The 13548-nt window shown below is 35.1% G+C and overlaps 1 protein-coding gene across 2 annotated transcripts; it reads left to right on the top strand.

The window, feature by feature from the left end:
- The first annotated feature begins 3115 nt into the window (after nt 1–3115).
- Nucleotides 3116–12067, top strand: LOC135740211 (uncharacterized). 2 transcript variants are annotated; one of them, XM_065258356.2, is made up of 9 exons: nt 3116–3280; nt 6431–6736; nt 6917–7186; nt 7321–7578; nt 7682–7951; nt 8109–8227; nt 8487–8537; nt 9583–9633; nt 9824–12067. In XM_065258356.2, exons 1-9 carry the CDS (start codon nt 3220–3222, stop codon nt 9854–9856), a joined length of 1419 nt encoding a protein of 472 aa, XP_065114428.1. In that variant the 5' UTR covers nt 3116–3219; the 3' UTR covers nt 9857–12067. The 2 variants fall into 2 exon arrangements, with proteins under 2 accessions (XP_065114428.1, XP_065114432.1); XM_065258360.2 differs by lacking the exon at nt 9583–9633 and having other exon boundaries at nt 3117–3280; nt 9942–12066.
- The last annotated feature ends 1481 nt before the right edge of the window (nt 12068–13548 follow it).

The following is a 13548-nucleotide window of genomic DNA, read 5'->3' as shown; positions in this document are numbered from 1 at the left end:
TATTTCTGTTTCTGTAGCTCAGCTGGTAGAGCGTGTTCAGTACAGAGCACGGATGTTGATATCTTGAATACACTGTATGTTATTTTGGATAAAAGTGCCTGCCAAATGCATCAAAATTAATAAAATGTAATGTAAAGCATGGGCGAGGCTAGCCAGGGGCGTCATGCCCATTCAAACTGAGGAGGCACGTGCCCCCTTGGTTTTTTGAGCCAAATGGATTTTGCATGCAACCTGAAAATCAAACAAGCGTCCATCAATCGGTAACTTGTCTTTTAATCTGTTTAATATGCACAATATTATGAATTCTGTGCTGCATCCTTGTCACTTTTCAAAGATTTTTGCCGTTATGATAGTGTTTTGAACATGTTACATTACTTTCTGGCGGCAGGCGTTCCAGTCAGAGCAGCCGCAGACGTCATCAGCGTGAGCGCGCTCACGAGCCTTCATGTTGCTGCTGCATTTGGCTATCTGAGGAATTAAAACGTGCAAGAAACGCTCACAACATTTCCAACCCCAGTACGGTAATGTGCAGTTAACCTCCTCTGTGTAGAAAATGTATGGTTTAAAATGCGACCGTCTCGACGCTATATTAGTAGAAATTTCTAGATTCATCTTCTTGGGACAACGCCAAAGTTCGCCAGAGTTCACGTGGGCGTGGGATCACACATGCTCACATATGAGGTAAAATTTAATGCAAAAATCCGTTCCTCCAATCATTTTTTCTAAACATATTTTTCAGAATCATTATTGAACATTAAAATCAATCACGTTGCTATAGCTTATGTCATTTTCGTTGTTCATATACTTTATGGATTTAAAAATGACATTAATTTCATAATGCAGTTGTTGTGCAAAATGCATTAATGACACAATTAAACAAGTCATTAAACAAAACTTAAATAAATAAAACATGTCGTTTCTGTTTTAAATATGATACCAATATCATGTCATTATTCCGATTGAATAGTATTTGATATAAAAGTTAGTCAACACTTTTATTTTGGAGTTTTTTGCATGAAGGCAGGGGCGCTCATATTGTTAGAAATGTAAGTGCCATGGAAAAGACTGAAAGCTCTATAATATAATTCGTTTGATCTCTGTGTACGCACAAATTTCTGTGAACTGTGCACACTCTGCCCCCTTAAAAAAAATGGTGCATGACGCCCCAGAGGCTAGCCCCTTTGGAGCTCAGCACCCCTAAAACTTGGAGCAAGAAATTTATTTATTCTAAAATGTTCGTTCGTCTTTGACAAGGTTAAATAATGTCCAAAACTTACTCCGTAGTTTGTGGTTTAAAATGTATATGTTAAGGTAGAAAATGAAAACCTCCCCGCTTAGCAAATAGCAAATGGTGTCATCCTCTTCTTTTACTTCTCTGTACCTGCATCACTTAGCCCGAGCGCGAAACACACGCAGAGTGAGAATCAGTTAAAAGTGTTGTGATGCAACTTTTTTGTTCAAGTCTTGCAAAATGTTTACGTTGTGTTTATAATGAGCGAGTACATCACGAATCAATCTTTCAAGCCGTGTTTTTGTCTTACATTGAATCACCATGGAACACGTATAATAAGTGTTTATTTTCGGATTATTTTAGTCCAGCGGGTACACTACCCGCGCGCTGCAGAGTAGTACAGTACCTGGGTGACTCGTCCATAGACTTTTTTTTTCCCCAAGTTTATTAAATCTTTGAAATTCAGAAATTATACAAAAGGGCAAGTGCATATAACATCACATTTTTTACATATCACATACCTTACAAAAAAAATTAAAAATAAAAAAATAAATAAAAATAAATAAAAAAATAGGGCATTACAAACATATATTAAACTCATTTAAAAGAGAAACAGTTTTTCTAGCTTTTTTGTTCTTTACAAATTGTATAGATTCTAAATATACCTTAAAGGCTGTTTGAAAATGAACAAAATTGGGTTCAGAGTTACTCCATTTAACCTGGTGAATATAGAATTTGACTAAGAGCAAAAACAAGTCAATAAGGAACATTTTTCCTTTGGAAACGTCATATTCATTAAAATGCAGCACAACTGAAGATACTCGTCCATAGACTTAAACGGAGAGAAGTAGCGCCGATTACAATGTTCTTCCGCAAGACGCATGCAGTTTTGTGCGTCTCAGTGGGTAGTTGCATACGTGTGTCTCCATTGTTAAAGTTTATTGTATTTTTTTTATCGTTAAATTGAGACTTATTTTAACAATCGGGAGTCATGTAAACATGATGTCACGTGCGTCTTTTCTGGTCAGTCGTCATGAAAACATGGCGTTTGGAACAGAGTGAAAACAAACTACATATCACTGTATACCACGAGTACCGGTAAGTTATGTGTGAAATCACTAACTGTCTGACTATCAAACTAGACAATAAATATTTTTTTAGTTTGTCACATGTAGATTAATATGAAGGGGATAACGTTTTTAACCCTTAGTGCAGGAGTCACAAGTGTTTTGTTTTAGACATATAGTAAAGGTAATGGTTCAATTAAAGGACTGTTAAAAGAAAAGCTGCAAATTAACAAACTATTAATAAACCTACCATATGTTGTAGGCATAAAAGTTATAAATTGGGAGATTTGTCATTTTGACAAAGGCTTAAAACGACACACTGTATATCCACATAAAACCATACCCACACTGCTTCTGTAGCCCACCTTTTGTCCTGATACTTTAATATGGCATTAATGGCATGCTCCCAGACCCTAGAGGGGTAATTTTCTTCTCATCTTTTTCACCCCTGACCCGTTTTCATGCCTGAAAGGTCTCCAAAAAAGAGTTAGTTGAACCAATGTTAAAATGATAGTTATTTTACAATAAACATATTATTGGTTTCTGTAGGAAAAAAGAGTGGGTGGTGGCAGCGGAGCTCATTGGGTGCTCAGCACCCCTAAAGCTCTAACCCTAGAATCGCTCTGATGTAAAGTTTAGAAGCTGTGGTCCTCAGACCCAAGGATGACTGAACAATTACATAAAAACTGAAAAAATGTTGTCATAAAGAGAAGAGTTTTCAGATCAGACCAGTAGAGAGCAGTAAAATCTAATTTAAATTCATAAACAAGTTTTTGCCCTGTGTGGGCTGTACCATTAATTCAACTGTTGTCATTCAACATTTTCAGTTTGTTCAGGTAGAGTTTGCTTAAAATGAAAGTGAGTAGTAGTGATTTGTGAAAGGCAACAAATGCCACAGCAAGTTTTGTACAATATTTTACTATGAAGTTGGTGACTGTGATTTTAAGCTTTATATGGATCCTGCCTTTAACTCTGAGTGGAGGTAAGAAACAACATCTACTGTCTAACTAACACAAAAATATAGAAAAGTTAGTTTAATGATACAAGTAATAACTACACTCTAAATAAATGCTGTGATATTTTCAGTCCAGAGGTTGGTCAACAGAGGTGTAAAAAGTACTTAAAAATGTTACTCAAGTGAAAGTACAAGTATGATTTAACTCAATTAAAAGTAAAAGTATCTGGCCAGAATTATACTTGAGTAAAAGTAAAAAAGTACCACATTAAAAAGTAAAAGTAACAGGAAGAATTGTTAAAACTTTTAATCTCTAAAAACATGAAGTAAATGAACCACATACAAGGTTTTATCCTGTACAACTGTTTGTATTTAATTTTATTTCATTATCAAACTATAAGACTACTACCTATGTAATTTCCAACATGATCTTATAAGTTCCGTAGTATTGTCACTTCCATCATTTCCATTTTTTTTCCGTGTCAGTTTCACGTATTGATTACTCAATTGTTTTTCCTGTTTTTAAACCATTTTGGGGTTAGATTGGGGTTTGGATGTCACTTTAACTATTGGTTTATACTAATTTTTCCAGACTTTAAAACAATTGTCGCCTGACATTAAGGTTAGGAGTTGGGTTTGGATGTCATTTTATGTTACAGAAAGTCGTTCTAACCCAAACCCACGCGAAAATGGTAAGAAAATAGAAAAAACAATTGAGTACTTTAATCTGAAACAGAAACAGAAAAGAAAGTCCGTACACAGACACAGAAAAATGCGGAGATCCATGACAATGACAATGAATTTCAGTATGCAACATGCTACTTAAAATTGTAAAACCTTGAATTTAACTTAAATTTCAAGCTCTATCAAGCCTCTCACAGGCAGCTGATGCAGGAAGAGGTGTATTAGACCAGGGCTTTTCAAACTTTTTGTGTGTGTGGACCCATTTGTAATCAAGAATTTTCGCGGACCACCTTAATACTCATAATAAAATATGTCCTGAATTTAAAAAGGTATTATTTTATATTTCATTTTGCCTTTTCACTGACCACCTGCAGTACCCTCACGGACCACAGTTTGGCAATGGCCGTATTAGACCTTATTCACACTGGCAGTCCAAATCCGATTTTGGGGCATATTTTGTGAACAAGGTATTAGTATTGATAGAGAGGCTGCAAACAGCAGGGAACGTGTTACACTTCATGTGTTGTCGGTTTCAAAGAAGCGAAAAAATCTACATTAGATGAACTGTTGGCCAATTCCTTAGAATGGTCCAAAGGCTCCAGAATAAATTACATTTAAATTAAACTGGCCATCAGCACAATTCAATTGGTTTGACAGAGCAAGGGAAAATAGATCTCTAAAATAGAAGTACTTTTTGACTGTAAATAAAATTGTAAGGAGTAAAAAGTACTTTTTTTCTTAAAAAATGTAATTAAGTAAAAGTAAAAGTATTGATTTTGAATTGTACTCAAGTAAAGTAAAAATCCTCAAAAATAATACTAAAGTACAGTAATCAAGTAAAAATACTCAAGTACTTTACACCTCTGTTGGTCAACCCATTGAGTTGTAATTTGTAAATAAAATTGGTCCTAAGCTGTTACTAGGGCAGTGCCCTTTTAGAAGGTCCTAATAATATGTAACATAGGTATAGATTTGTATACATTGGGTACAAACATGTACCTTTGAGCTACTAATATGAACGCTGTAAGTCCAAATGTGTACTTTTCTGAAATGGTACCACCCTACTGATAGCTAACTAAATACTATTTTTGGACCATTTCTTCTGACAGTGTATATTGGGTTGTTTTAACCCATTGCTGGGTCAAATATACAAATTTTGGGTTAATTTAACCCAGTAGCTGGATTTGTCTCTTGACCCAACACTCTGGGTTGTTTTTAATCCAGGGCTGGGTCACTATTGGACAGAACACAATGCTGGGCTAAAATGATTTTATTTTAACCCAACTGCTGGGTTGTTTCAACATGGTTGATAGGGTCATTTTAGCCCAGCAGTGTGTTCTCTCAAATAGTGACCCAGCCATGGGTTAAAAAGAAAATGATGTGTTCATTTTTACACATTGTGTGTGTCAAAGCATTTAAGGCATTATTTCATGTAAAAAAAAAAATGAAAGGGCCAACACAAGTTGTGTTAAAAACAGTGATAGGAGTAACGGGTTACAAAGTAATTCCGTTACTGTAATTCCACTACTTTAAGCGGTAATAAACATGTAACAAAGTATTTTTTTTTAATCAAGTACTGCAGTTACAATTACTGAAATTTAAATGAGTTGGTTACTCGTGTTACTCAAAGCGGCACAATGAAAAATAACACAGAGGGTGTGTTAATTCAGGGACAACACATTTAATGTGTCGTCCCTGTACCAACACACCTTTTGTGTTATTATTCATTGTGCCGCCCACCAAATGTCTTGTCTGCAAGTGTTCAATTATCACAAAATAGAGTATCATGAGTAACCAACTCATTTAAATTTCAGTAATTGTAACTGCAATACTTGATTTAAAAAAAATACTTTGTTACATGTTTATTACCACTAAAAGTAGTGGAATTACAGTAACGGAATTACTTTGTAACCCGTTACTCCTATCACTGTTTTAACACAACTTGTGTTGGCCCTTTCATTTATTTTAACATGAAATAACGCCTTAAATGGCATGACACACACAATGTGTAAAAAATTAACACATCATTTTTTGCAGTGAACCCAGCTTTTTTTTTTTTAGAGTGTATGTTTAAACAAATTATCATCATTTGTTAATAGCATAAACAAATCTGATATTATGTTAAACATTTTTCATCTTGGTTCAGAAATGTTTTTCAAGTTTTCCACTGTTTTATAATACAAGATAAAGACCCAACATGACTGCTAATCAGCTGGTTCAAAGTCATACAAAATGCCCTTTGATACAGAAATGTGTTAATAATTGAAAACTTTGTGAATTTGCCACATGTTTCACAAGAGGTTTTTAACCCCGAGGGCATTTTTCAGGGCTGTTTGTTTCTCAATAGCTAAGCTGATTTTAACTCAAACACATGAATTAACAGGAAACAGTATGAATAGTGTGAAGGCTGAATACGGCCATTTATATTAAGTCTCACATGATACCATGTTAAAGATTAAGTTTTGTACTGTAATTAAATGTATTTTCCTCCAGACGCTCATGTGACCTGTCTTTACTCTGAGGAGTGTGTGTTACCATGTGAATCAAATCTCCATGACATTATTCACTGGAATAAGCAGGACAAAACGGTCCATTCATTCTACCACCAAAAAGATCAACTGGAATATCAGTCTGCAGAATACAAAGGAAGAACATCACTGTTCTCACAATCTGAAATCAATAAAGGAAATGTATCGCTCATTCTAAAACAGATCCAAATCCAAGATGAAGGGAGATACAAGTGTTATGCAGCAAGTGATAAATTAAACGATGAAAAATATGTTGCTGTCTCGGTTGTAGGTAAGATTTTGACACAAATGCAACTTTCACTTTCATCCTTTAAAAAATGTAGCATTCAGGTAAAAATTCTGGATGGACAGCTGTGCGCAAATGCACTAGAAGGTGGACAGAAGTCTATATTGTGGTCACTATTTAAATGATATAAACAGCCTGGCATGTGTTGTTTTCTTATTGTTTAAGCTCCTGTCAAATCAGTGGATATCACATTAAAAAAGGACACAGTCACCTGCATCACCAGTGGAGTTTATCCAGAACCAACAGTGTTATGGTCTTCAGAGCCAGCAGTAGGAGAACCAGGGAACAATTACAGCAACAAAACAGATGAAAACCTTTTGGTGGTAACCAGTGAACTTAAAATAGGCAACATCAATGACGACTACACATACAACTGCTCAATAACCAATAAGACAGACAACAGCAGACTTTATACAGCTACTCTGAAACAGCAAGGTAAGCTGGTAAATTCAACATCTCTGGCCATTGGCATACATTTGATGTGAACATTGCAATGTGAATATATTGAGCAATGAGAATCACACAACACATTTGAGCAACATCAGACTGTGAAATCTTCTGTTTTTTAGAAATCTCAGTGACAGATGAAGTAACTCTCCCGTGTCCATTTACTAAAGACAACAACTTCATCTTAACATTTTCCACCAATGTATTGAGATATAACAGTCAAACCTCTGACCAACAAATCTCTGATGTGTGGAAAGACAAAGTGAGCTTTTCCCCAGAAGATGGGACAATAAAACTTTATCATTTAAATAAAGAGCATTCAGGAACTTACACCTGTAAAACTACAACAGATACTACATTCACTAAACACGTGGTTTCAGGTAAGATGCTTTTTTATGTGAAAATAATGTGGTATTACATTTTATGATTTGTGTTATTTCTAGCACATTTCTGTTATTAAATGTGAAATATTTGACCTTCCAGGGAATGAGGATACTTTTAAATGTCCAGTCACTGAAGACCACAACTACAATATCACCTTGAATTTTGACACTGCTGTTCTGAGCTATGACAGCCAAACTTCAACAAAACTGATTTCTGATCAGTGGAAGAACAGGAATACCTTTCCACCTGAAGACACTGGAGTAGTTAAACTCAATGGTCTCAATAACAAAGAGCATTCAGGGACATACACCTGTATGAGCTCTACAGCCCAAAATAAATACATCATACACACTGTAGTAACACTAACAGGTATAAAACCATTTCTCATCAGTGCTTTTGATTTATTTTGGTACTGAATCAAAGAGACATCAAAAAATAAATGAAAACTTGATAAAATGCCCTTAAATAGTTATAACATTTAAGTGGTCACTCAACTATTTAACATTCATTTTTTTCTCCTACACAGGTGTGACAGCTAACACAACCTTACTGGCATCTGTTATCCCTTGTATACTTATAGTCCTTACATTGTCAGTTGTGATAATTTTTCATATAAGAAAAAAAAGGGCTTTTCGAAAAGGCAAGGTGAGTTCACATGTTGTTTTGTTTTCTATTTCTATTTGATATCTCATGATTTGATGAATGATTTATTGAACTAATCACAGATCCACCGAAGAGCTACAAACGTGTAGGTTCACTATTACTAAAACACTCATGTCACTTCATTACATAATGAATGAATCTGCCATCCTTTAAAAAAGATCTACAATACCTTTTCTGATTTGAATTTAAACTATAGACTGTCTATAAACTGACAATAATGTCTTCATATGTGCTAACACAGGATGCTGACAAGAGTAAAGCGACAGAGGAAACAAAACTCAATGGATCAAAAGTAAGCTATTCTCTCACATCTTATTAAGTCTGCAGTGTTTTTAATATTCCATCATTTAATTAATGATTTGAAAGGTGAAATAATTCAGACCCACTGATAAGCTACAGAAGTGTAGATGCTCCTTTATTAAAACACTCTTTATGACGTAATAAATGAATATGCCTTGAACACCTCTTCTGATTTGAATTTAAAGTATAGACTGTCTATTAAAGGGATAGTTCGGCCAAAAATGATATTAAACACATGATTTACTCACCCCAAGCTGTCCGAGTTGCATATGTCCATCGTTTTTCAGACAAACACATTTTCAGATATTTAAGAAAATGTTTTAGATCTTTCAGTTAACTAAATCTGAAGTTATGGGGTCCACGTCCTTTAAGTTCAAAAAATGTGCATCCATCCTTCACAAAATAAATCCAAACGGCTCCAGGATGATAAACAAAGGTCTTCTGAGGGTAATCCGTGCAGTGTTGTTGTAGAAATATACATATTTAAAAGTTTATAAACTAAAATAAATACCTTCCGGTAGCGCCGCCATCTTAGACTCCTCTGTATTCAGGAGAGAGTATTAGCGTAGTGTACGCACTTTTCTTAGTGACGTATGACAAATTCGGAGAGTGGGGCACAGAGCAGCAGCACAGAAACCTCCGTAAGCTGTGTAAGCTCTCATCCTGAATGCGCACGCGACTAAGATGACGGCATTACCAGAAGCTAGTTATTTTCATTTATAAGGTGTTAAATGTGGATATTTCTACAACAAAACTGCATGGATTACCCTCAGAAGATCTTTGTTATCATCGTGGAGCCATTTGGATTTATTTTGTGAAGGATGGATGCACATTTTTTGGACTTGAAGGTCGTCGACCCCATAACTTCATTTAAAACATTTTCTAAAATAACTGAAAATGTGTTTGTCTGAAAAATGATGGACCTATGCTCTTTATGACGTAATAAATGAATATGCCTTGAACACTTCTTCTTATTTGAATTTAAACTATAGACTGTCTATTAACTGACAATAATGTCTTTATGTGTGCTAACACAGGATGCTGACAAGAGTAAAACAACAGAGGAAACAGAATTCAATGGATTAACAGTAAGCTTTTCTCTCACATCTTATTAAGTCTGCAGTGTTTTTAATATCCCATCATTTAATCAATGATTTGAAATGTGAAATAATTCAGACCCACTGATAAGCTACAGAAGTGTAGATGCCTTGAACACTTCTTCCGATTTTAATTAGACTGTCACTTAACTGACAATAATGTCTTCATGTATCTTCACAGGAAGATGCCAATGATGAAACAACAAAACCTTAATCTGAAACTGCTCAAAGAGGCGTACCCTGAAACTCTGAAATAAATAAATCTGCCTTCCTAAAAATAATTTTTGATTTCTGTCAAGAGTTGAACATCAACAGAAGATTTTCCTGAGCAGAAACCCTTCAAAAAACTGTCCTCTGGAGAAACCATTGAAACAACAGTAACCTGGTTTGTTCATTTATCTATATGTAGATTAAAAAACTTCTACATACTCTACAGTTTATGAAGAGTCTTGTGGATGAAACATAACAAGGAATTCCAGGACCTGCTTTATTTATTATTTTGTTTATATTTATATTAAATATAAGCAATAAAGACTGGAGACAAACAAGATAACAGAGAAACCAGTGAGACTTGAAGTGATACTCCTTGTACTGTCAAGCCTGTGTACATAATTGTCTTTACATGACTGACCGACCAAGTGTTGGATTTATTTGAGCCTAAACATCTTACTGGATTCATTGGACCTTCAAACACCACTGCAGGCATACTAACCTCCAAGTTGTGAAGCCTGAGAATACATTTTTAATGCTTGAAGGACTTTTTATTTCCTTTTGTCATATTTGACCTCTGTCAGAAGTGGATGGATTAGATTCCAGTCATACAGAGGCAGTGAGGTGTGGATGAAACCAGTTTAAGAACATTCCACTACAACTGACTGTAGATACAAGAAGTCAACACCGATACTTCACTTCTTCATGAGAACAATCACATTTTACAAACACTATGACCAAAATATTCTTTATATTATTTGAGCTATCCAATAACATTCTTGCTTTTGTTTTATTTTAAAATATGGTGGTGTTATGTTTGCTCACGGATGAGAGCCTGTTTCACTATAACTTAAAAAACACTACTGGGTAGAGACAAAATGAAGTTATTAACACGTTAATTTGTTTGGGGTGACCAAGGTTAAGGTGGCAGTGTTCACATTTCTACTTAAATGATTCACACCAACTGAGCAATCACATCAGAGTTTGTTATAATAAAACCAAATCTGCTGTAAGCGAAGCGAACAAACACACCCTAAAGGTGCTAATAATCCATTGCCATGACAAGATCAAAACATTGAACCTTATTCCAATTCCTCAGTATTTATTATAAGCCTATTGAAGGAGATGTTTACAGGGGCTAAACTTTATGGATTTATTCATGTCTGAGGCACAATCCTGAGCGGTTCCGATTTTCTCTATACTTTAAATCTCGTAATCTTTAAATCTTAATTTTTGCACTTTCTGACACATTGTCTTGTTAGGTTCTGTTTAACCTGGGTTATATTTGCTATGAAGGATCAAATGTATTAAAAGGAAATTCTTGTGCTGCTAAACAACAAGCCATAAGAAAACTTTTAAACCTTGTTAAATAATAAAACGATTAATAACTTTAACATGAGACACACCTGTAAAAAAATCTAAATATAAAGAGCACAAGTCAATGCTTTGAGCTGTCGGTAATGTTTATAAATAATATATGATTATATATATATATAAATATGATTGATAAAACATTTTATAATAAAAAGTAATTAAGTCAAGTGTTTTTTGTCAGACTGAATTAAGTTTACATAAAAATTACTAAAAAATCGTGCTCCAAATGTTTTTGCAGTACATAGTCCCTAAATATTTTGGTTGACAGGAGGCGTGTATGAAGTATGAAGTTTTTTAAACCTGTGCAACAGGTTTGCCACGTTTACGTTTTTTGTTGTTGTTGTTTTAAAAAAACAATGCAATGCATCACCTAATCTACAGTATGTTTTGTAAAGCTCATACTACTACTCATGTTAAAAACAACTTCTGTACCCTGCTGTAAAAACCATAGCATAGTTCTCATGCTGGTCTATGCTGGTTTGGTGCTGGTTTAGCTGGTGGTCACCAGCATACCAGCACCAAAACACAACATATGCTGGTCTTGCTGGTATGACCAGCATGGGATGTTGGTGCTGGTACAGTATTCTGGTCATCAACATACCAGCACCAGTATCCCAGCCATTGCTGCTTTTAAAGTGATTTGTTTGGTCGGTCCACCTGTTGTGTACTCCTGAATAAAATCACTTCATGAAGCGCAAAGGTCTACTGTATTGTGTGGAGGAATGTATTAGATACATTTAAACACAATCGTTGTTCATTGACAATTTCTTTTATGCTCCTGAGTTTTATGATACCGCCAGTGACTGTTCTGATGCATTTCAGCACCCATGAACAATAAAATCCTAAATGTGGTTTCTAATAAAGTGACTTTAATAAGTGATTCAGCATTAAAGCATTCAATTCCTTCAAATGTGAGACTTCAAGGAAGGTTACACATTTATGAATACAAGGAAGTCCTTAGACATAACTTTTGAACGGAAGCTACTCAGTTGTAGCCTTTTTTATTGCCTCAGATATGTCACATTTACAGCTAGTTAAAAGTTAAAGATAAAAGTTACAGCTAGCACAACAATTCAATTAAAGAAACAATCTTGAAGCAGATCTTTATGTTTATCAATCAAAGGACAGTGAGAGAAGTTAAATAGTAAATCACAATTTCAGAGAAGTGTATAGTCTTTAAGTTCAGCAAATGCTCATATCAGAGTGTTTATATGTTCATTTTATTTAGAGAAAAACTTAAAAATATATTTAAGAAGCCTAAATAAAAAACAAATATGTTTTGGTGCAAATTGCTGCCACTACCTGGATTGACATTTTTACACTTGCTAAGTGTGTCCCATCAGGTGAATAATAGTACGTGCACGCTTGGGATCATAACGCACACTAGAACACTTTAGCTTAAGGAAATACATCATGTAAGTAGTCAAGTGGTCAAGGGCAAAGATCGCAAGTGTGGGTATTTGGGCCGTCCCAAATGTCACACTCCGGACTTGTGGACTTCCTCAGACTTTGCTGACATCATGTAGTGCAGACCTTGGCCCTGTCTTGGCCCGGACTCGTGGCCTTAAATTGTGTGTGCTTGCTTAGTGTACAAGTATGTAGGGTGTCCCATCTGTCATTTTTATGCTCCGAAGTGTCCTCATCAGTGCATTCTTTGCACCCTTGATGCGGTCGTCGCGCAAGCACAAAGCTGTGATATTGGTACACCCTGGATGTGGCATATCTGATCATTTAAAATGTACTATATCATGCAAAAATGCTCACTGCAATGCCTACATCCGCAATAATAAATCAAATAAAAGATAACAAATAAATGAAATAACTTTTAAATGTCGTGAATTTTGTCCCTTTTTACCAGAAACCTCTGTTAACTTCTACCCCTGCTCTTTATGGCAGAATTTTGCAGTTATCAACCCTTCATCCTTATCTCTTCCCTGGCTTTTTCCTGTGTTTTGTTGAGCTGTTGATAGTAACCTTTCCCCTTAGCTCATATTAAAAGTGAAAGAATTTTTATTTTTAAAACTTTCAGGGAATGAGGGTACTTTTTATCTTCAGTCACTAAAAGGACCACATGCTACAATTTTACCTTTTTTTGCTACTGACTTGAACAATCACCGACAAACTTCTGTAAACATTTCTGACCAGTGGAAAAACAGAATTACCATTTCATCAGGGCAGTCACACTCCATTCTCCCAGCAAAACCAGTATGAGCTACACAATACAAACTAGATAGGCTATCATTAACACTGTAGTAATATTAGTAGGTATTTTACTATTGCTACTGATGATTATGTTCATCTACTGAATTATGTTTAAAAATG

The sequence above is a fragment of the Paramisgurnus dabryanus genome, chromosome 22 (assembly GCF_030506205.2).
Source record: "Paramisgurnus dabryanus chromosome 22, PD_genome_1.1, whole genome shotgun sequence".
NCBI lineage: Eukaryota > Metazoa > Chordata > Actinopteri > Cypriniformes > Cobitidae > Paramisgurnus > Paramisgurnus dabryanus.
Note: the sequence above shows the minus strand (reverse complement) of the source record. Positions and strands in the feature narration are given on the sequence as shown.

What these genes read in the sequence shown, in the direction of transcription:
- LOC135740211 (XM_065258356.2), top strand. Translation starts at nt 3,220, where the DNA reads ATGAAGTTGGTGACTGTGATTTTAAGCTTTATATGGATCCTGCCTTTA. An exon ending in TGTTGCTGTCTCGGTTGTAG is followed by an intron (nt 6,737 to 6,916) that starts GTAAGATTTTGA and finishes TTATTGTTTAAG; the next exon opens with CTCCTGTCAAATCAGTGGAT. An exon ending in CAAAACTCAATGGATCAAAA is followed by an intron (nt 8,538 to 9,582) that starts GTAAGCTATTCT and finishes GTGCTAACACAG; the next exon opens with GATGCTGACAAGAGTAAAAC.